The sequence below is a fragment of the Callorhinus ursinus genome, unplaced genomic scaffold (assembly GCF_003265705.2).
Source record: "Callorhinus ursinus isolate GAN/ISIS: 27379988/994484 unplaced genomic scaffold, GSC_fseal_2.0 scaffold8, whole genome shotgun sequence".
NCBI classification, from domain to species: domain Eukaryota; kingdom Metazoa; phylum Chordata; class Mammalia; order Carnivora; family Otariidae; genus Callorhinus; species Callorhinus ursinus.
In genome coordinates, this window is record NW_027397070.1 from 61034775 (window position 1) to 61056443 (window position 21669).

Here is a 21669-nt window from a genome sequence, read left to right on the forward strand (position 1 = left end):
GCAGAGGGAGAGACAAACTCCCCATTGAGCTGGGAGCCCGACATGGGGCTCTATCCCAGGACCTGGAGATCATGGCCTGAACTGAAGGCAGATGCTTAACCACCTGAGCCACCCAGGCGCCCCATAGGATCGAGTCTCTTAAACTCTGTCTCCGCTTTCTCAGCTGTCAAATGGTGAAAATCCTCACTATCTGCTTCACAAGGTTGTTGGCAGAGTCAAGTAAATTCAGGGGATTAAACATGCACTGGCAAACATCTTCTGTAAAGGGACAGATCGAATTTGGGGGTTTGCCAGGCATGTGGGCGTCATTCCAACCAGTTACCTCTGCCACCACTACGGTGGGAAGACAACCCCACACAGTATGTAAACAAAAGGCGTGTTTCTGGTCCAATAAAACTTTATTGACAAAAAGAGGCGGCGGGCCATGGTTTGTCAACCCCCGGGAAAACACTGTGGAGACAGAGGACTGGTGTACAAACTACAGGCCAAGTCTGATGGGCAGGCAGACGGATTCGCTGTGGGGAAAACGTGAATCCACCCCTTTCCACTAGACAGGGCGAAGAGATCTCCAATGAAAAGGAGCTTGTAGGACTTGCCAGAACAACTTAAGAAGTATTCAACTAAAGAAACGGCGCCTGGGTGGCTCAGTCAGTTAAGCATCTGCCTTCAGCTCAGGTCATGATCCTGGGGTCCTAGGATCCAGTCCCGCATCGGGCTCCTTGCTCAGCAGGGAGCCTGCTTCTCCTCTGCCTCTCCGCCTGTTTGTGCTCTATGTCAAATAAATAAACAAAATCTTAAAAAAAAAAAAAAAAAAAAGCATTCAACTAGATCTGGATAAATCTCAGCAGATTCTGGCATCCTGGGTCCTTTACCCAAATGGTGGCCTATCAATGGGACAATCAATAGGGCACACTGGCTCGCTCTCTCCCTCTCTCTGAGCAAAGGCAGCAGGGGCAGCCCACTCACATTCCGCTCCAGCTCGATGGCCCGGTCCTTCACTCGGAGCAGCTCCATGGTGGCCTCCTTGTGGCTGGGCCCCCAGGACTCCTTCCCCTGGTGACCAGTGACCAAAGTCTCCACAGGGTGTTTGAAAGAGTTCTGTAAGTGCTTCCCTTCCTCCCGGTTCTGCCTGAGGATCTCACACTCTGTCTTCAGCTGCAGGGTGTGGGAACAGGAAAGCAGACTTGGCGCAGGAAGAGGCCAGCTCAGAGCTCCATGTTCACAGCTAGAGGACAGCCCTGCAGCAAATCTGATTCCTCAGCATCCCTAAACCCTCACCTGGCACTAGGGATAAGCCCAACACCCGGCTTTTGCTCTGTGAGGAATGCACAGAACCCATCCTGTGCTCCCCCATCCTTCCAGAAATCGGCCTCAGTCCCAACTTTAGCCACATGACCCTGGCAAGTCTTCTCATTTCCCTGAGCCTCAGCTGCCTACTCCATAAAATGGAGGCGAGCCTGGTGAATACGGACCAGGGGATGTTATAAAGACCCTTCCAGCTCGAGAACTGTTTTTTTTTAGATTTCCTTATTCAATCACACAGCCAAGAAATGTGCCAGTGCTTCAAAAAGAAGAGCTGGAAAGCATGTATGTGCCAGGAGTGGACATCCTGACCGAGCCCCTATGCACCCATGCCCGTCCCATTTGAGGGTGCCCATGAGACTCTAGGCCTCTGCTTGGTCCTGATGCTCACAATCTCACATGTGTTCTCATTAGTGTCCCAGATCCTGCCTATCAGACTAAACATAGCTCTGGATGTGGCCTCCTCTGCCCTCAGGCCTCTGATTCACTCTGGTTCCGTCCAGCCCCGGTGCATAGGATTCTGATGGTAGCCCCCATCAGAACCCCGTGGGTCAGCACATCTGCTCCAGGAAACGGGCATCCAGCGGCCCGGCCCCTCTGCTACCCAGGTGAGGGGCTGGAGAAGGTGAAGTGGGGACCTCAACGGCTGGGACTCACAGTTGGCCCCGAAAGGGATCGATCACATCTTACCACCTGGAGTTCATTCTGTAACTGGTGGTTCAGGCTGGCTTTCTCTTCCATCTGTGCTTCTAAGAACACAATCTTTTCTTCTTTCATGGCTAATGTTGTTTTTAACGCTGACTCATTTCTGCTCTCCGAAATACTGAATTTTCTGAAAAATACAAATATACAGTAGTATTTATCTGTCTCTTCTGCCCACAAGCTCCCAATCTCCCAGCTTCCAACACCTGTCTCCCCCACTGAGCCGGTTTCCTTTGTAATTCTGCAGCATTTGGCCCAGAAGAACCGTACGAGCCACAACCCATCACCCAGAACCCTCCCCAGGGCTCCCCGCAGAGACACACCCGTGACACCTTCAAATGAAACACGACTGCTGCAGTTTTATAAGCATAGTCTTAGGGAGGGATTATCGTGGCCATTTCACAGATGGGGAAACCGAGTCTCAGAAAGGTTAAGCAATGTGCCCAAGATCGCAGCGCGAGCTAGGTAAGTGGTCAGTCTGCATGGCCTTTCTGCCACACCGACAGGGTGTCACGGTATCCGTCATGTGGATCTTGTCAGCTACAAGTCCAGCAGAAGTCCATGATACTGGATTTCCTTGAAAAATGAGATCATTTTGGAAAGAATTGCAGGTAAAGATCACAATGGTTAAATTTTGGGGACAGGGGAGAGAAACAAACAGGTAGGTGGAGGGCAGAGGATGTGTAGGGCAGTGAAACTAGTCTGTAGGATCCTGTAAGTAGATACAGGTCATCACACAAGTGTCAACACCCGCGGATGTACAGCATCAGGAGTGAACTCTACTGTCAACTGTGGGTTCGGGGTGATGATGGGTCAGTGGGGGCACATCGAGTGTAACACATGCACCACTCTGGTGGGAGAATCTGATATGGGGGAGGCTGTGCCTGGGGCGGGAGGCAGAGGGCATTCAGGAACTCTCTGTACCTTCCCCTTAATTTTGCTTTGAACTTAAAACTGGCTCTAAAAAATCTATTTTAAAACAATTAAGAAGCCTTTCCACTGCACAAGAGAGTCTCCTTTCACTCCTCCCTGGGAATCTCCAGGAAGAAGCCCCATCCCATAAAGGACACCAGCCCTTTCCAGAGACCACGTGACAAGCAGCCCCGAGCTGCGCAGAGAGAACCGAGCTCTGGAGCTGGGGGCGTGCAGCGCGTGGCCACGGGTATGCGCTGTGAGAGCCCACAGACCCCAGCAGGGAGGTGCTCACGTGTCGCCATGGCTGCTTTCGTCCTGCAGCAGTAGCTCCTTGTGGAGGCCGACCTTCTCCAACCCCTGGCTCAGTTTGTCCAGCTCGCTGCTCAGCTGCTGGCTCTTGAGCTTCTCCAGCACCAGGTCCTGCCAGGACAGGGAGAGGACAGGGCTGGGACGGGAGCCCAGCAGGGAAGGCCTGGCACAGGCCTTTCTCAAAGCTGAGCAGCTGCCTTCCCGGGTCATAGCTGACTCAGGTGTCCTGAGGGCTGAGCAGGCAGTTCAACGGGGACAGGTGAGCCCCAGGGATGTCCTCCAAAGGTCAGGGGAGAGACACACGTTCCCAGCCTCCCAGCACCGAAGGTGACCAGACTACACGGCAACGTGTCCAGGACGTGTGTCTGCAACACCCTGTACGTTGGCCTTTGAGTAGGAGGCCTGGATTCAGACAGGATTGCCTTTTCAGTGGAGTAATGTAATGAAATACTTTTTTCTGTAGTGAATTCTCTGCAAGGAGTACAAGGAGAAAGAAGATGTTACTTTAAGCCCTGGTTCTGGTTTGCTTTGCACAAGCGGGTGCTCTCCTTCAGGTGGGTCACTTCCTGGAGGCCCACCTTCTTCCCACACGTCTCGGGAGCTCCCCAGGCAGGTACCGCGCTCTGCCTGGGGCCACGGCTATCGGCATGAGAGCCGACCCCCCACCAAATCCTCAGGCCTGCTGTGGCAGTGTGACAGAGTGGGGCTCGCCAAACATTCCATCTTCTCCCCCCATATTTCCCAGCCCCCCTGCAGTTGGTGGGCGGTTCTGGCCAGTGGGCCGCGGGTGGACGTGCCGTGGGCCACTTCCGGCTGCAGCACAGAAGAGCCCGCGTGTGACCTCCCGGCTGTCTCTCTCCTGCCACGGCGACTGGCCAGGCCCCGTGCTGGGGCAGGGGCGAACTGCAGAGTCACAGCACAGATGGCAGGGTCCCAGGGAGTCCACCTGGACTCTCGTGAGTGAGAAGTCAGCCACGGGTGTGAGGAGCCGCTACGTTTCTGGGGTTGTCTGTGACCACGGTGTAACCGATGTGAAGCTCACAGAGACGGGGACCAGGGGTGGTTACTCCTGGTTTGCGTCTCGCCCCGACAGCACACGGATCTGCCTGCACCATCGTCTGTACGCCTCTCAGGACACAGAGACGGCTGTGTGGTCACCAAACCTCTTCCCTTTTCTTCCCTGGCACGCAGCTAACTCACATTTTCCCGGCTCACCTGCAGCTAGATGCGGCTGTGTGACCGAGTTCTGCACAGGGCACCGGGGTCCCTCTCACTCACACCCTCCCTCATCCAGCTGCTGCCATGGGATGGCCGAGCCACAGGGTGGCAGAAGCCAGGAGCCTGACTCACTGCATTTACGGCTGCCCGTGAACAGCCACGCTGGGCTCCTACGTGCGCAGGACCCGAATGCAGTGCTGGGCCATTCAGAAGTTCAGGTTAGTTCTGAAAGCAGTTTATTCCCTGCTCCCCCCGCCCCCCTGCCCCCGCCAGATACTGAAGGAATGCTCAGACGACCCATGCCATAAACACTGGGGAAAAAGGAGGACATACACTTCGCAAGAAACTTTAAAATGTTCACGCCCGGGGTGCCTGGGTGGCTCAGATGGTTAAGCGTCAGGCTTCGGCTCGGGTCGTGATCCTGGGGTCCTGGGATCGAGCCCGACATCGGGCTCCCTGCTCCGCAGGAAGCCTGCTTCTCCCTCTCCCTCTGCCTGCCGCTCCCCCTGCTTGTACTCTCTGTCAAATAAAAAATAAAAAAATCTTCAAAAAATAAAGTAAAATATTCATGCCCTTAGATCCTATAGTTTCACTTCCAGGAATACAGGCTGAAAACAGAGAGAGGTGTGTGCAAGGATGTCCGGTGTTATTTAAAATAATGAAAAAAACTGGAAAGCCACCTAAATGTCCAAAAAGTAATTGCAGTAAATCTACAGGATCTACTGGATTAATACCTTGCAGCCATTAGAAAGCCCCGGCTTAAATCTTACTTGCTATAATGAGAAAAGGTAAAAGGTACAGTAAGTAAAAAGCAGAAGAGCTTAGGATGCAGCAGAGGAGGATGCCAAGCATGTACACGTACAAAGGCACACTGCAAGTGATGGGACAAAACGAGCCACACCGTGAGTGGTGGTTATCTCTGGGCAGGGAGACCGTAACAGGGGCTGTGCCCTTCGTTCTTCATCCCTGCAGACACCAACCTGTGCAGAATCAGGGAGGACACGCACAGGCCCGCTTCCGTTTGGGAGGCGCACCACCCAGCACGCCCGTGCGACTTGGGGTCCAGGCGCCAACCCCGCGCCGCCAAGCCCCTCACCGTGGGGGGCCCTGCCCACAGCCACTCACCTCTCGCAGGGTAGTCAGCGTCCGCGTATGCATGGTGACTTGCTTGGTGAGGTCCCTGTTGTCCCTCTCCAGCTCCTTCAGCTTGCTGGCCGCGTCCCTGCAGCGGGCCAGCTCCTTGTCCAGGGCGCGGCTCTCCTTCTCGGCGGCGGACAGCTTGGCAGTACTGTCGTCCAAGACCGCATCCTTGAGCTCCACCTGCTGCCACAGCCTCTGGGCCTCCTTCTCCAGCAGCTTCTTGTCTTTCTCCAACTGGGCCACCTCCTGCTCCAGGGCCTTCCTGTCCTTCCCCGACCCCTCCAGCTGCTTGTTGGCGAGCCGGAGGGCCTCCAGGTCGCGCTGCAAGGCCTGGTTCTCGGCCTCCAGCTCCCTGAGCTCCTGTTCCAAGGCCTGGGCCTTCTGGTTGCTGCCCTCCAGCGTCTGCTGCAGCCGCAGGTTCTCGGCGCTCACGCCCTGGTAGCTGAGCTCCAGGCGCTCGGACTTCTTGCTCAGGGCCTTCAGCAGCTCCACGTTTTTCCTCAGCTCCTCCTTTTCCCGCTCGAGCTCCTCATTCTCCCGCTCGATCTGCGCCATCTTGGCACCAGTGAAGCGCATGGTCTCCACCATCCGGCGCAGCTCCAGGTTCTCCTCGTCCAGCTGCTTGTTGTCCCGCTCCAGACCCTCGAGCTGCACCGACACGTTCTGCAGGGTGTCCAGCGACTTCCTCAGCTTCCGGTTCTCCAGCGCCAGGCCCCGACTCTCGCGCTCCAGGGCGTCCACCTTCTCGGTGGCAGTGTTCAGGGAGGCCACCTTCTGGGCCAGCTTCTCGTTCTCCTTCTCCAGCCGGTGCAGCTCCTTCTCCAGCTCCTCGACCCGCTCCACCTTCTCCTTCACCTGCTCGAAGTCCTTGTGCAACTGCTGCTTCTCGAATTCCAGCTTGCTGAGTCTGCTGCTGGTCTCCGTCACCGTCTGGTGGAGGGCTTTGTTCTCCTTCTCGATGTCCTTTGCACGGGCCTCACTGTTGACCTGCGACCTCTCCCGCAGAGACCACACTGCCTGGTTGAGATGATCCTTCTCTTGCTCAAGATCCTTGATCTGCAGAGAAACAGAATGGGCACGACAGAGCGGCTGCAGGGATGTCATCCAGTGATCTGGATCCAAACTGGGAGACGAACGTGTAGGCCCCCGAGAGAGCACCCAGAGCCGTCCCACTGCTTCCTAGGGGCCTGGTATAGATACCAGGTAAGGGGCACTCATGCCTTAGTTCAAGCCAAAACACATCCACAGCAGCCGCAGTGAATCAGAAACATAAGCCCCAGCTCTCCCTCGGAGTCAAAAGAACAGAAGAGACTTCCCTGGTACTTTTCACCCTGGCCGGTAGGACCCCCATGACCTGGGCCCATCCACCTGTGGCCTCCCCCCCCCCCTTACACCACTCTCCCCCAGCAGACACTGCAGGTGATCTTCCCTCTGCCTTGAACACTCACCATCCTCCCCCCTTGCCCCTCCCACTGACCTTCAGCATCCCTGGGTACTCCTCATCCTTCAGGGCTCAGGGCGAGTGTCAGCTCCGTGACTCTAAATGCCTGGCACCCCGCAGGATACTGTCCCTGGTCATCATGACCTTCTTCCTGCCCGCAGCTTGGGGGTGGCAGAGCAGGAAGAAATAGGCCTGCCTTCTGGCTGGCATCCCTGAGCCACTGCACCAGGACTGGGCAGCCCACCCTGGGACTTCTCGTAGTGTGAGCCAAATAAAGCCTGGAGGCTGGCCAGGGCTCTCTGCTAGGACACGGTGGACATTTGCAGCTGGATTAGTTCCTCGTCCTGCGGGGCTGTCCTGCGCAGTGCAGGACATCTGGTAGCAGTTCTGACCTCTACCCACATGCCATGAGCACCTTCTCTCTCTCCTCCTCCTCCAAATTACAACAATCAAAACCAGGCCTGCTGATGTCCCCTGGGAGGCGAAATCTGACCCCCCTGTTCCTCCACGGTCGGTTGAGAACTGCTGGTTTGAGGTGCAGTAACTGGGCAAGCAGTAACTCATGTATCATTCATCCAGTACCAGGAAATGGCCATAGTCCTGGACACTCCCTCTTGCAGGCGGGAGCATTCGTTCGCTCTGGAGGCACCTACCTGCCTGGCTCTGTCAGCCTTCAGGCTCTCCATGTCACTCTGCAGCTGTTCCTTCTCTTTGATCAGCTCCTCACTGAGGGTCTCCAAATCTTGGTTGCTCTGCTTTTCTCTCTCCAGCTGGGTCTGTAACTTCTCAATCTGTAGAGCCCAAAGACCCAGCCCATGCAAAAGTCAGATTCACAAGGTGAACTACCTTTTAAGACCAACCAAAAACCTGTCAGCTTCACAGAATACTTTACTAGGTCTCTTCTCGAGGAAAAAACATCCGGATGGCATTCCGTAGCGACCTCAGTCCTTAGCACACACCTTGCACTTCCAGCTCAGGGAGGAGGGGAAGGTCCTAGGCGCCAAGCCCTCCTCATCCTCACTGCCATGTTCTCAACCACCTCCAGGTCTCTCATCTCAGGCCTTGTCCACCCACACGAGGGTCGGACCACACGCTCCAGCGGCCAGCAGCCACCACTGCTGGATGCCCTGCGGGGACCTCCCACTCACCCACCTCCCTCCCCTCCCCTCCACACCTGCCACCTTGGATGGTGACGCTCCTGTTCACCCAGCTGCTCGGAGCGCTCTTCTGATGCATCGCTCCTTCCTCTTGCGCCCTCCAAGTAAGTTCGTCCCCACGTCCTACCTGTGCCCCCACCCCCCCACATGCCCATTTGCCTGACCCAGGCCAGACCATGTTCCATCTTGCCTGGTCAACCACCCAAAGCCCTCCCGAGCACCAAGCTCTCCTGCTGGGTCCCACCAGCACCCAGGCTTCCTAATAAACATGAACTACCTAGCTCAGGGGTTCTCGCACTTTATTGTGCCCGACGCCCAGAGAGCGTGGTAGGTGCAGATGCTGACTCAGCAGGGTGAGGCAATGCCCATGTTGCTGTTTGCAGCACGAGGGCTTCAAGGGGGCTACTGTCCCTTCTTGCCAACACCAAACTCCTTCTCACTGTGGGCAGGAGTTGGGAAAAGGGCAGTGACTGGTGTGAGAGGAACAAAAGTTCAGAGTCTGGTCCCTTGTACTAGCAACAGGACTGTGAGCAAGTTTCTCTGACATGGGACCAACAGTGTCCATCTTCATGAGCTTCTGTCAGCACGGAGCACTCCTCACACACCTGGCAGGCGTCGGGTGCGCCAGCGTCACTGACCTCCCTGAGAGTGAGCTGGCGGATGTTACTGATCATCGCACAGAGGGCGACTCTGGGGCCAGAGGAGCTACGTAATTCGCTCAGGGCCTTACAGTAAGCATAAAGCAGAGCTAGGACACACGCCAGTGGGCCACCCCAGCCCTGCTCTGGTGCACAGTCGGGGGGCCTGTGGTGTGCACCCCCTGCCTTCCTAGCTCACCCCCTGACCTCACTGTTAACCTTTTACTCCTCTGTCCCTTCTCTCCCAGAGAAAGGCTTCTAGTCTGAAGACATGATTTCCCCACATCCCATCTATCACTGCTGGATGCTCACCGTCAGCTCTCTCCCCTTCTGGTCCTTTCTGCCACAGAACTGGAGCCCCGATTCTTATTCAGCCCCGAGGGACCGCAGCGACCCTGGGGGAGCTCATGGGGCTCAGCTGTGAGCCGAACGCCAGCCTGCTAACCCAGAGAGGGCTTTCTGTCCTTCCTTAAGCACCTGGCTCAGGCTGTGGGCTCCCAGAGTACGTGGGTACCAGGGACCTTCCTCTCAGCCCTGGGGCTGCATGCACCCCCAAAGGGTTGCCCTCCTTCCTCTGAACATAAGGATTCTTTACCTCTTGGCTCAAGGCATGAACTCTCACGACATCAACATAAAGTTACAGTCACGAGTGGGAGGCAGTTTCTCTAAGGTCCACAGAAGTTCCGTAAGTTAGAGAGCAGATATTAACTTTGGGGAATGATGGTTCCCACAGACACTGCAAACCTAAGCAAGTTTATAGCCTGGGCTACACTCGGGGTGGTGGGAGAGCCAGGCTGGCACCAGGGAGTCTGGGTCTCCAGGTCGCTGTGTCCCGGCTGGCCCCTGTCCCTCCCTGGCCGACACCTCCTAGAGTGGCTATGCTGCGAGGACTTGTCCCAAGGCTGTGCCCGCCCTTACTCTATGAAAGTCAGTGTCAAAGCCGTGTCGCCTGTGGGCTTCTGCTAGGTTGGTGGTTCACCTACTGACCAAGAAACGGCAGCTGGTGGCTGAGACACACCCCGCAGAGAGAAGAGCAGAGTGAGGTGACCAAGGCTGGGGAAAGGAAATTCAGGGTGAGCTGAGGGGCTCATCCCGCCAGTGCTGTGTGCCAGGCTGTGGGGCAGAAAGCATAACCACCCGTGCCGGGTCAGAAGAGAACCAGCCAGGCCCTGGGCAGGCTGAACAGGACCGGGAAGAGAGGCAGGAGGACCTTCTTCCCAGGGCTCCGGGCACCGGACACAGGATGGCTCCGGTCTGGGAACAGCGGCACCTCCCTTTGACCAGGAATGCTGTGCCAAGACACGCCTGTGGCAGGGGAGGGCGGGTGTCCCCCTGGAGAACTGATGCAGAGAGGAAGCGGGGGGTGGGGGCGCTGAGAGACGGGGGCTCAGGAGTAATGCTGGGGCGGCAGCACCCAATGCCAGTCCTATCTGTAGAGGAGGGGCCAGGGCAGACCCCGAGGGCAGGGCAAAGTGTGAGTGGTCACCTGTGAGGCCGGCTGGGAGCTGGGCCAGTGAGATTGCACGGCTGCTTCCTATGGCAGACCGTGAAGATCTGCAGAGTCAAAGGTTCTCACCTCTCTAAAGGTCACTTTTTTTTTAAATCTTGGCTGAGGTCAGACTGCCATTTATAAAGACGTTTCCTGTGCTAGGCCCCTGTGAATCTAAAACCCCAAACCATCTAGGTGCCTTCCACTTGCTGCTCAGGAGCCAGGGCTCGAGAGGGGGAGCTTTCCACTGTCCTCCGGGAGACAAACTACCTAGCACCTGCCACGCTGCAGGGGCACACGATGCTTCTGAGGTGCGAGGACAGTGAGTGATGGAGCCTGGGAGGACCCCAGAGGGAAGTGGAGAGACCGTTCCCCCCCTCCGAGCCTCACCCCAACAGGAAGTGCCCGCAGAGCCAGGACCAGGGGAACCCAGTCTCCGGCCTGCAGCCTGAGCTCCTCTCCCATCAATGCAGCCTCAGTACATGATGCTGGCAGCACCTGGGGCGGGACAGACAGCCGGACACCCGGCCGTCCGTCCTGCGTGGTGCTCGGCAAGCAAGAGCGCTCCTGCCCTCTCCCTCAGGTGGGATCTGGCAGCTGGTGTGTTCAGAGCCCACGGTGCAACTGTGCCATCCGGTGTGGGTGGGGTGTCCCGAAGCCCCGGGGCCCACACGTGGTGGCAATCCCTAGCTCTCGAGGGCCCCCTCGTGCACCTGAGGCTGCATCCCCTGTACGAACGGGAGTCCTCGCCACCACAGAGCAGAGACAGTTTGCAAGCCTCTGTCTGTCCTCCCAGAGGTCTGGGTTCTACTACTAAATCGAAGACTCGGCGGTTGTTCTGAAAGGCAAATACAATTCAGCCATCTCTTCTTCCTCAACCCACAAACCACGAGAAAGAAGTGAGCTCTGACCTGGTTTTACCACCAGCAATGCCCTAAAACCATCCACCAGTGTCCTGTACACAGGCACACATATGTGCGACTTACGTCGCTGCTCCCTCACCCCCACGCCCCATCCTGTGCTTTCTAATAGTGCATTTATTCCGTGCCAGACCCTTGACCTACAGTAACTCGTATCATCCTTACAACCCCCATTAACCCCCTTTCACAGATAAAGACAACAAGGCACATAGAGGTCAAGTCACACGTGGGCGTGGGTCAGAGCCTCAAAGCAGTGGTACAGGGAGGAGGCTCACCGCCTCTTAACTCTCGTCAGTGACCCTCCCGTCCCTCTATTATAATTAACGGCGGCTGCACGGGAGCCCGCATTTCTCCCAGGCTGCGCATGCTCGCTGACACCTAAATGCTCTGCCCGGCTGTATATTACAGACAAGGGCTGGGGGAGAAGGTCACCCACACCTGGCTGGGGTTACCTTCTTGCTGAGCTGGTGGTTCTCCTTCTCCAGCTCCCCGCACTTCAGGCTGTTCTCCTCCAAGGCCAGCGACGCATCCCGCAGCCCCTGGATGGTGCTCTGGAGGCTCTGGTTCTCCTTCTCTAGCTTCAGGATGCGGCTGGAGGCACATTCGTTCAGCTCAAACACAAACGACTTCCTGGAGGCTAAAGCACAAAGTCGGGTCAGAGGCCAGGTTCCAGGAGCCTCTGCTTCCACTGTCTCCCCCCAGCCCTGAAATGAGACCATCAGCCCCCATACCCTACATTTGTGGGGCCCGAGAGGGGCTCCCAGGGTTCAGCTGGGTGCCTCATCACCAGTTCATGTGGTGCTGTCTTGGCCAGCACCTGAGAGACCCTCAGGCAGTTATAGTCCTTCTATAACTCGAGAGGGGGAGCTTTCCATTGTCCTCCGGGAGACAAACTACCTAGCACCTGCCACGCTGCAGGGGCACACGATGCTTCTGAGGTGCAAGGACGGTGAGTGATGGAGCCTGGGAGGCCCCCAGAGGGGACTGGAGAGACCGTCCCCCCCCCCCGAGCCTCACCCCAATGGGAAGTGCCCGCAGAGCCAGGACCAGGGGAACCCCGTCTCCGGCCTGCAGCCTGAGCTCCTCCCCCACAAATGCAGCCTCAGTACATGATGATGGCAGCACCTGGGGCGGGACAGACAGCCGGACACCCGACCGGGTGTCCTGCGGCTCAGCTGGGGCCTATTAGGGGAGCAACCCAGAGCTGAAAGAGAGAGAGCAGGTCATGGTGAAGAAGGCAATGCAAAAGTTATAGGCTGACAGATGGGAACCGTCTTTACCAAGCTGCTAACCTGACTGGGCAGCTCAAGGACTGTAGAGACCAACAGAGATGGCAAATCGGTGACATTTCTGTGCCAGCTCTGGGAGGCTCAGCAGGAGGGGCACGGCAATCGACTAGTTATGTCTGCCATGAGTGGTAAGGTGGCTATGTGGGTATGTATGCCCAGTACGTGCCATCCTTCAGACAGACATTTTGTAATTTCACAACTGTATTGGAAAAAAATGAGATGATATACGTAAATTGGTTTAAAATTCTAAGTGAGATGAAAATGTGAGTTAAAGACCTAAAAAAGATTATCTACTCTGCTTTGAAACGGTTCAAATACAAATGAAGAAGGGGGCCCAGACCTAGGAGTTACGAACTGGAGTTCTTGGCCCCCTCCTGCCACAAGCAGGTGAATGACATTAGGTAACTCGGGGGGGGGGGCTTTTTTGGAAAGGAAAAAGGAATGTACGTGAAAGCCCTTGAAAGAAGGGACCGTGGAGGGGTGGCGGTGGCGCCTGGGTGGCTCAGTCGGTTAAGCATCTGCCTTCAGCTCAGGTCATGATCGCAGGGTCCTGGGATCTAGCCCCTCGTTGGGCTCCCTGCTCAGCACGGAGTCTGCTTCTCCCTCTCTCTCTGCCCCTCCCCCTGCTTATCCTTTCTCTCTCTCTCAAATAAATAAAGAAAACCTTAAAAGAAAAAAAAAGGAAAGAAGGGATCAGGGTTGTCCCATCCTCATCTGTCCCATGAACAGTACCTACAGGTTCAGCTCTGGGAGCCTTACCACACTGTGGTTGCTAACACAGCCTCCCCCACCTGCTTCTTATTCATCACGCCAGGGGCCGGAGGTACATAGAGGGGATGGCTTTCCTAGCAAGCACATCAAGCTGGACACAAAATGTGTGTGTTCAGATCCTCTGCCGGATCATAAGAACCAGAGGCATCTGTATCCCTCTTTATTTTTTTTTTTTAAAGATTTTATTTATTTGACAGAGAGAGACACAGCGAGAGAGAGAACACAAGCAAGGGGAGTGGGAGAGGGAGAAGCAGGCCTCCCGCGGAGCAGGGAGCCCGATGTGGGACTCGATCCCAGGACCCCGGGACCGTGACCTGAGCTGAAGGCAGACGCGTAACGACTGAGCCACCCAGGCGCCCCTGTATCCCTCTTTAAGTTCTCCTTATCCACCGAGAACAGCAGGACAGACCCAAAAAGCCAGAGTGTCCTACAGACCCCAAGCAACAACAGGCATGCAGCAGAGGAGGTGGATGGAGCGTGCGCAGGGCTGACCATCCCAGCGCCGACACACACGCATGGAGGGCTCAGCCTCGACCGCGCTACAAATGCAACGAGCCTGACCAGAGGCCCCAGTGACTCAGAACCTATGATCACTCGGACAGAACCTCCGTAGCATCGAAGGGAAAAATCACATTTTTAAATTGTGGTCAAATACAGAAAACATAAAATTTACCATTTTAATCATCCTCCGCGTACAGCTCTGTGGCATTAAATACATTCTCACTGTCCTGCAACAGTCCCTGCCATCCACCTCCAGACTTTGTCATCATCCCAAACTGAAGCTCTGTGCTCACAGCATCAATGTGAAGGTTCCACGAGTTAAACAATGGAACTGATTACAAGCCTCATTTCCTCTTCAGTGAAAGGCAGTGCCTCAGAGACCATGAGGACCCAAGAGTTTATCAGGAAAAAAAAAAAAACCAATGGCTTGTCACTGAGTGCTACGCTCATTAGCACCCCCAGCAATCGGGAGGCGTGGGAAAGGGATGTGTGTATGTGCATGTGTGTGTGTGCATGTGTGCGCATGTGTGTGTGCATATGTGTATGTGCGTGGGGGGATGGGTTTTGAAGTGACAAGAGGAAAGGTGCCCTTTACAGAGTGCCTGTGGGCCAGGTACAGTGTAAGGCTTCACGCCTCCTGTCACTGGAAATTCACGGCAATCCTGTGAGGCAGCTTCATCACCCCCACTTTGCAGGTAAGGAAACTGAGGTTTAAAGGAGGTCATCTAGCCAACTAGTTCTGACTCGAGAAGCCACCACAGCACACACGCACAAGTACATTCTGGCTTTGTTCCCATTATGCCGCCATTCAAACCAACGCCCATTAGCCCCCAGCTAAGCACTAGGACTTGGGACCACCAAGAATAAACCGTCATCCTTGACCTGAAAGGGCTCACAAACATACTTTAGTCTGAGTCGGTGAGGCTTCCGACCCCATCAGACTCCCTGCTCTCTCACCGGAACACTCGTGTCTGGTCTGAGACTGTCCTAGGCAGCCCGCACCACTTCTCTACTCCACCAGGGGGCAGCGGTCCTCCCCAGTGGACCTCAGCTCCCAGAGCAGGGGATGCGTGTGACCCGCTCCCCCCTCACAGCACCGGGGCACCAAAGCACAGACGGAACTAACTTCTCACACAGATTAATAGTTTACTCAACTGATTTTTGGTTCGCAGCCGGAAGACGAGAAATACCCAGCTGCTCTCAGCAACCTTTCCATGATGCTTAGATGTTTATTAGAATCGAAAAAGCCACCCCTAAACCAGCCAAATGCCCTACCAGTGTAAAGTTCTAAGTTCTAAGTAAACATTAACTGCACTATCAGGTGCATGAGTACTATTTTTGAACAAAGGAACTGGCTTATTGTTTGCCCAGTGCTGGAGTTTCCTGCTGCAGGGCTGACTCCGGCCGCACCCACCTTCCCCGGGCCAGCACCTCGTCTGGGGTGCTGGGCAGTGGCGGCCGCGCAAGCACAGTGGGGAGAGGAAGAGCCGCCACTTAGCGACCCCCACCCAGAGAGACAGAAAACAGACTGCATCCATCTTGCCCAATTATGCAAATGAACAGAGGAAATGATGCCGGGGGTCCATCTACAGTGGAGATTAATGACCACTGGGGATGTCACCTGCCATCCAGAGCTTTCAACCATCCACAGATAGGCCTAAGATGTCCTCTGGGGGTCAGCATGCTGTAATCTGGAAGCTCCTAGGACGGTCCATATGGGAAATGAGAAAGCTGGGGCAACACTTAATTTGCTTCTCGTGTCCTGACACTGAGCTGCCAGACACCTCATGTTCTCCTTGGGGAGAACTGTAATGAAACCGTTCCAAATGGCACTTGAAGGAACTCCTATTTACTCGGGGCGAAAGGACAGACGGACATGGAAGAGTCTGAGCCAAGCATTCAGCTCCCCGGCTGAGGAAGAAGCTGCAGCCAGGCTGGCTGGAGACACCGAGCGCTACCCACCGTCAGACAGCTCTGCGTTCTTGGATAGCTGCTCCAGCTCCCAGCCAAGGTGGGCGGACTCGTTCATGCTCTGCTTCTGGGCTATCTCGAGCACCATGTTTTCCTCTAGCAGCTCCTCAATTCGCTTCTTGTCTGTGTCCCGGTCCTGGTGCAGAAAGAGGGAAGGAGTGAGGCCCCAAGCCCCAGGGACCTGCCCTCCTTCCACCAGGACTAAGGGACTCCATGCACCTGCTCACTGCCAAAAAAAAAAAAAAAAAAAAAAAACCCAACAAAAAAACCCACACAGCTGCAAGGAAATGTCTCCAACCCCACAGCCAGCTGTGAGACTTACAGCCACTAAAAGTTACCCTGCCCTGGTGACCTAGGTGACGAACAGAGCCCTGAGATCTCTAACCGAATGCTGTCTAGACAAAGCAGGGCTTTAAAGCAAGTACCATGAGGACGGGCGGCTTTGTGGCCCTTGAGCGGGCCCAACTCGCCTTGAAGAGGCTCACGAATCACAGCTCAGCCCACACACCGCGAAGGCCAGCCGAGACCCTTCTTGCAACAGACACACCCGTACATCCATCTTTACAGGAAGGCATGAGCGGTCAACTGCAGCCCCCTCCACGGCCCCCCGGGCCACCTGAAAGCGCCCCAATCTGTGTGGGATGTGATGACAGGAGCCGGCGGTACCAGTTCCAGGTCGTGGAGCTTGGACTTCAGCTGCAGGTTCTCTTTCTCCAGCTCATGAACCTTATCGCCCCGGGCTCGGGCCGCGGTCAGCTGCTCCTCCAGCATGGCCTTGGTCTCGATTAAAATGATGTTGTCTTCCCTCAGCTCCTGCTCCGCAAAGACACATGCGAGAACCATGAGATGAAGGCACCTAGTTCACGACAAGGGCTCGAGGCCCCAAACACACGCTGCAGGGGGTGAGGCCACTGCACTGGGGGGTGGGGTGGGGTGGGGTGGGGTGGGGTTGGGGGGCAGGGCCCCACCCCTCAGCACCTTCGCCGTTCCCACTATGCCAGGCCAGACAGGCGTTCATCTACTGGAAGAGAAAATCCACGCATCAGGAAGATGTCTGAATTCGGTATCTCCTCCAGCGGACACTCCCTCAGTGTCTACTTCATGCCGCCCGCGGTAGGAAGGCGCCTGGCATTTATAACCTCATCCGGGCAGACAAGCGGCCACTGCCGACAGACACGGGACCTTGCCGAGCCCTGTTTCCTTAAGCAGGAAGAGGTGGGGCTGAGAAACGGTCCCAGGCTCGAGAGCTGATTCTAGTCCTCCAGATTCAACACGTATTTCGTGATCAGGGTCCTGGGAGAAAGGAGCTATCGAGATCAGCTTTCGTTCCATACCCAGATCATTTTACATACATACTCCTGGACGAGCAACGGTTCTCAGCAGCTTCCTGGAAAGGGGGAGTCTCTGAGACTTAAGTCACAAACAAATGAGAACCCCACAAGTACATACCATGCACCCTAAGTGTTAGGCACATGCCGGGTGTGGAACGTGGTGGCCATTTCCTCGCAGAGCCCCTTCATGCGTGAGGGGCCGCTGGACACTTACACCTGCACCAGGCGGGGTTCAGCTCATTCACCCCATCTCTCCTCCCCTCCCCACCCCAGTTATGGGACTTTCTTGGTCTCTCCTCTCCCCGGAGCCCTTCCAGCACCACTCAGTATGTTGGGGGGACTGAGGGTCCCCAAATGCCTTCACGGTGTACAAACACATACATGTGGGGATGTGCCTACTTTTCCCGGTGGCAGTTTTCAAAGGCCTGCCCCCCCCCCCTGCATGTTCATTTTCCCTGCATCAAAGATTCTCGGTAGAGGGGAAACCAAGTGCCTCCTGGTCAGTGGTCACTGTTCTGATCAAAGGCTGGTGGCTGTGAAGGGTTTAAGACTCAGGATTACCTAAGTGCCCTCTCTCTCTCAGAGACCCTGTCCACTGTGCGGCTGGCCCTGTGCTGGGCGCTCCCTGCCCTACCTCCCTCACTCATCCCAAAAGCCCCAAGAGGGAGGCAGGGACAGTCCCTCCCTGTCCCTCTCAGTAAGATGAAGAGGCTTACTTGGGTAAATTAAGGAATGAGCCCAAAGTCACAAGGCTGGCGAGGGGCGAAGCTGAGACTTGAATTCTGGCCCAAGAGCTCCAGACTTGTGTTCTCTCCACTGCCCTCAGCTGCCTGCAACCCATCCTCAACGGGCTCATGGGGGAGAGAAGCCCCAACCAGCAATAATGAGGTGAGCCAGACAACACAGGGGGGTTTCAAGCACAAGAAGCCTTGGCCCTCCCTCTCTGGCCACTGCCCCCACTGTTCACACCCTGAGTTCCAGGAGACCCGCCCACCAGCACTCCCCACTATCACCTCACTGCCAGGCCCTCAGCTCCCGCAGCACAGGCTGTCCCTTCAGCCCCACAACCAACGCCTAATCAGCCTGCAAAACCCAGCCTCAGTTGCCCCCTGAGAAATGCTTGCAAATTCACTCTGTCCTTCCTGCTGAGCCAGGTACTTGGGCTCCCAGAGGGCCCGGGACACACCGTGAGGCAACATGGCCTGCCCTTCTCCCCTAGACCATAAACTCTTCGGGGTAGGGTTGTTCCATTTCTGCTCTTGTGGGCCTCAGAGATGTGTTCAATAACACCTGTTGGCTGAATCATGCCATGAGGGGGAGCAGTTAGAGGGCATGTGACATGGGTCCTGAAGGACTCAGTGACTTCCAACAGGCAGAAATGAATAAAGGTGTCCAGGAGTGAAATACAGCATGGAACACGATGATTTCTAACTACTATTCAAATACATCTGCATCTTCTGGCCTCCACCTCAACCTCCACCATATACAAGGCAACAGAAATACCTCAGCTTGCCTTGTACACCCCACTACCTCAGGAGCGAGAAACCAGATCTGCACGAAGTTGTGCCCAAGCTCCTACAGCAAGCCAAGGGCTTAGCCTGGAGGCCTGAGAATCCTTATTCCTGCCTGGGCAGCTGCCCGAAGCCACCCCTGCAGACCTGACTTCGACTGAACCGAGAGGCTATTCAAAGGCCTGACCCAGCCCTGTGAACAGCTGAGGGGCCACATTTAGGAAGTCACAGGCCAGGCCTGATGGCTGTCCCCCAAAAGCTCGAAAGCTGCCACTGCTAATCTGGCCCAGTGACCGGGAGCAGTGACTGAGGATGTGGCTGACAGGCTCTGGTTCCCAGGCCTGCCAGCGCGCTGTTAGCTGGGGGACGTGAAGCAAGTGCACGTTCCCTCCATCGGGGATCCCTCCCTTTCTACAACAGGCACCCTGACGGGGCTGATATGGAATGAGATGCAATAATGCCCGTGAAGTACTCCGTCCACAGCACCTGAGGCCCAGTGAGCAGGTTGGTTTATTTCCATGGGGTCGCCTTGACCCCCAAAGAGCGCCAAACATCAGAGGTGGTGGCGGCGGGGTGGGCTGGAAGGGGGTTGGGAATGTGGAATTGAAGACACGACCGGTTCCTCCCCACCGTGCTCAGACCGCAGCACCCAGTGCATCTCTCAGGCATCTAGAGCGACTGAAAGCCAGTCCATTAAAATACACAAAGAGGGCGCCTGGGTGGCTCAGTTGGTTCAGCTACTGCCTTCAGCTCGGGTCATGATCCCGGAGTCCCGGGATCGAGTCCCACATCGGGCTCCCTGCTCAGCGGGGAGTCTGCTTCTCCCTCTGACCTTCCCCCCTCTCATGCGCTCTCTCTCTCTCTTTCTGTCTCTCAAATAAATAAATAAATAAATAAATAAATAAATAAATAAATAAATAAAATCTTTAAAAAAAAAAATACACAAAGAAACACAAAGTCTCAGGTGGAAAGAACATCAAGGCTCCAAGGTTCTCACTCCATTCCCTGAGTATGAACATCCCCTGCTTACAGCACTGATGTCCAATTTCCCGCATGGACTGCTGGAGGTGGGGCCCCCTTCTGCCCTTCCACCGTCACCCCCTTCCCCAAATCCCCCATTTCACCTCTCCCCTGCACCCCCTTAGTCTCTGTGAGCCCCCCTCCCTTATTTCCTTCCTCTTCAAGGCTGAGGCCCTGCAGGCAGACATGTTTCAATGCCAGGTCCGCCTCCTTACTGACAGGAAAAGCTGCACAAGGTATGAATGAATCCTCGGCTTTCTCATCTGGAACAGAGGAGGGGAACCTGCAGTGGCCGCTAAACCTCGTGGGCCACCATGAGGTTTATGTGTGATGATGTGGCTGGAACTTAGCCATTCCTGGCAGGCAGAAAAAGCTCCATAAATACAGTTCTTACTGCTCATCTAAAAACCTTGTGTGCACCTACCCTGTGCCAGAACACAGCTCCGTATTTTTGGCTTTTCGGGTCATCAGTTTCTGTTGCAACTCCTCAACTCTGCAGGTGTACCAAAAGCAGCCACAGAAAACACGTGCATGGATGGACACGGCGACATTCCAATAAACCTTTATGCTTACAAGAACGCATGGGGGGCTGGATTTCACCCTTGGATGGACTGGAGTTTGGCTATCCCCAAGCTACACAACAGGCTCGAGGACTCAAGCTCCAGGTCAGTGAGGCACAGACCCGGGCTTCCAGGAGGTCCCGGTGTGGGTGGGACATAGGAACACACATCGTCACAGTTGCACAGGATGAACACTGCTGGGCATGTGCAAGGGGCCTACAGGAAATGTGAAGCTTCAGAAGGCCCTGGGATGCGGCCCGCAGAGCTTGGCCTATCCTCTCCTCATCTGGCCCTGCTGGGGGAGATGGGCTGGGCCCAGGAGGCCTCAGGAGGGCACTGGGGGACCTGAAGGGGACTCAGTATGGCCAGAGCAGAGAGTCCCATGGGGGACCAGACGTGGATGAGTGCTGAACAAGGGGCAGAGTGTGGATTTTATCCCAAGAGCAATGCACTGGTGCCCGAGGAACTCTTAGAAGGGGTCACTGTGGTGGCAGGACAGGGGGATGTGAACGACGACAGATGGAGGCTAAATGGCCAGTTCAGATGTTTATGGACGGCACCCTGTGTGCAGGCCCTGGGGTCAATGAGCAACAACAGAGAAGGCAGGCAGAGGCCCTCACTCACTCTTCAACCTGCCTTTGGGCAGCAGCGGGGAGACATCTGGCAGGTGGGGAAACACGCTCTGGAGGATGGGGAGCCCCTGGGGCCGGGCGGGGACAGGGTGGACTGATCATGAACCTAGCTCCCAGCTGCCTTGCCAACAACCCATCCCACCCCTCGCTGCACGATCGGCTCCATGTCTCGCTAGGATAAGCTCACAGGAAACACGCTCCTATGCCATGCACAATGCCAGGCACCCCCTTTTACAGATGGGGGCAAGCCTCACCCAACACCCAGCAAGGGGTGTGGCAACTAGGACTGTGCCCTGCTCGGTCTCCCCCCTCAGACTATGTTTACTTTGGAGCCAGCGCCGCCTAGAAAGCCATAAATTTCAGAGGAGTGAGGATAAGGCCCGTCTCACCCTCACCCTGCTTAGGACACAGACGGCAGCAAGGCACCTGCCCTGTGCTGTTGGGAATTTCAGCCAGGAACAAAACACGGGACCAGAGGAACCTCCAGGCAGCCTCCCTGCCTCCATTGTCCTCCCACACGGCCCGATGGCAGCAGTGAGGGGGGACACCTGCTTGCAAAGGGAAGTCAAGGACCACGGGTGCACCCACCCGTGCTTCCCGCTGTACGTACGGATGCCCATGCCGGTCTTCTCCTGCCACATGAACCCTTAAGTAAACCAGACCAGGAGCCACAGAAGAACTGCCAGAAGCTTAACAACAAAACATGCAAGCTTGTGGTCCATATTTTTCGAACCCAAATTAACCTTGCCCTCACCCTGAACTCCAAGGCCTTTTATCGTTTCCTCCCATGCGGCACTAACAACACGCTGCCCCTCCGTGATAGGCGTTACCGTGCTTCTCAGCAGTGAGACT

The 21669-nt window shown here is 55.8% G+C and overlaps 1 protein-coding gene across 6 annotated transcripts in view; it reads right to left on the reverse strand.

The window, feature by feature from the left end:
* CCDC88C (coiled-coil domain containing 88C) overlaps positions 1–21669 on the reverse strand; it is a 125604-nt gene that overhangs the window by 32056 nt on the left and 71879 nt on the right. For 4 of the 6 annotated variants that reach the window (XM_025869467.2, XM_073895774.1, XM_073895771.1 and 1 more), the window contains 8 exons: positions 16430–16576; positions 15755–15899; positions 11684–11868; positions 7681–7818; positions 5572–6642; positions 3212–3339; positions 1993–2134; positions 967–1155 (listed from right to left, as the gene is read on the reverse strand). In XM_025869467.2, the coding sequence (XP_025725252.1) occupies positions 967–1155; positions 1993–2134; positions 3212–3339; positions 5572–6642; positions 7681–7818; positions 11684–11868; positions 15755–15899; positions 16430–16576 (2145 nt within the window). Of the gene's footprint in view, positions 1–966; positions 1156–1992; positions 2135–3211; positions 3340–5571; positions 6643–7680; positions 7819–11683; positions 11869–15754; positions 15900–16188; positions 16398–16429; positions 16577–21669 lie in introns of those variants that run through there. The other 2 variants (XM_073895775.1, XM_073895770.1) reach the window with 2 other exon arrangements.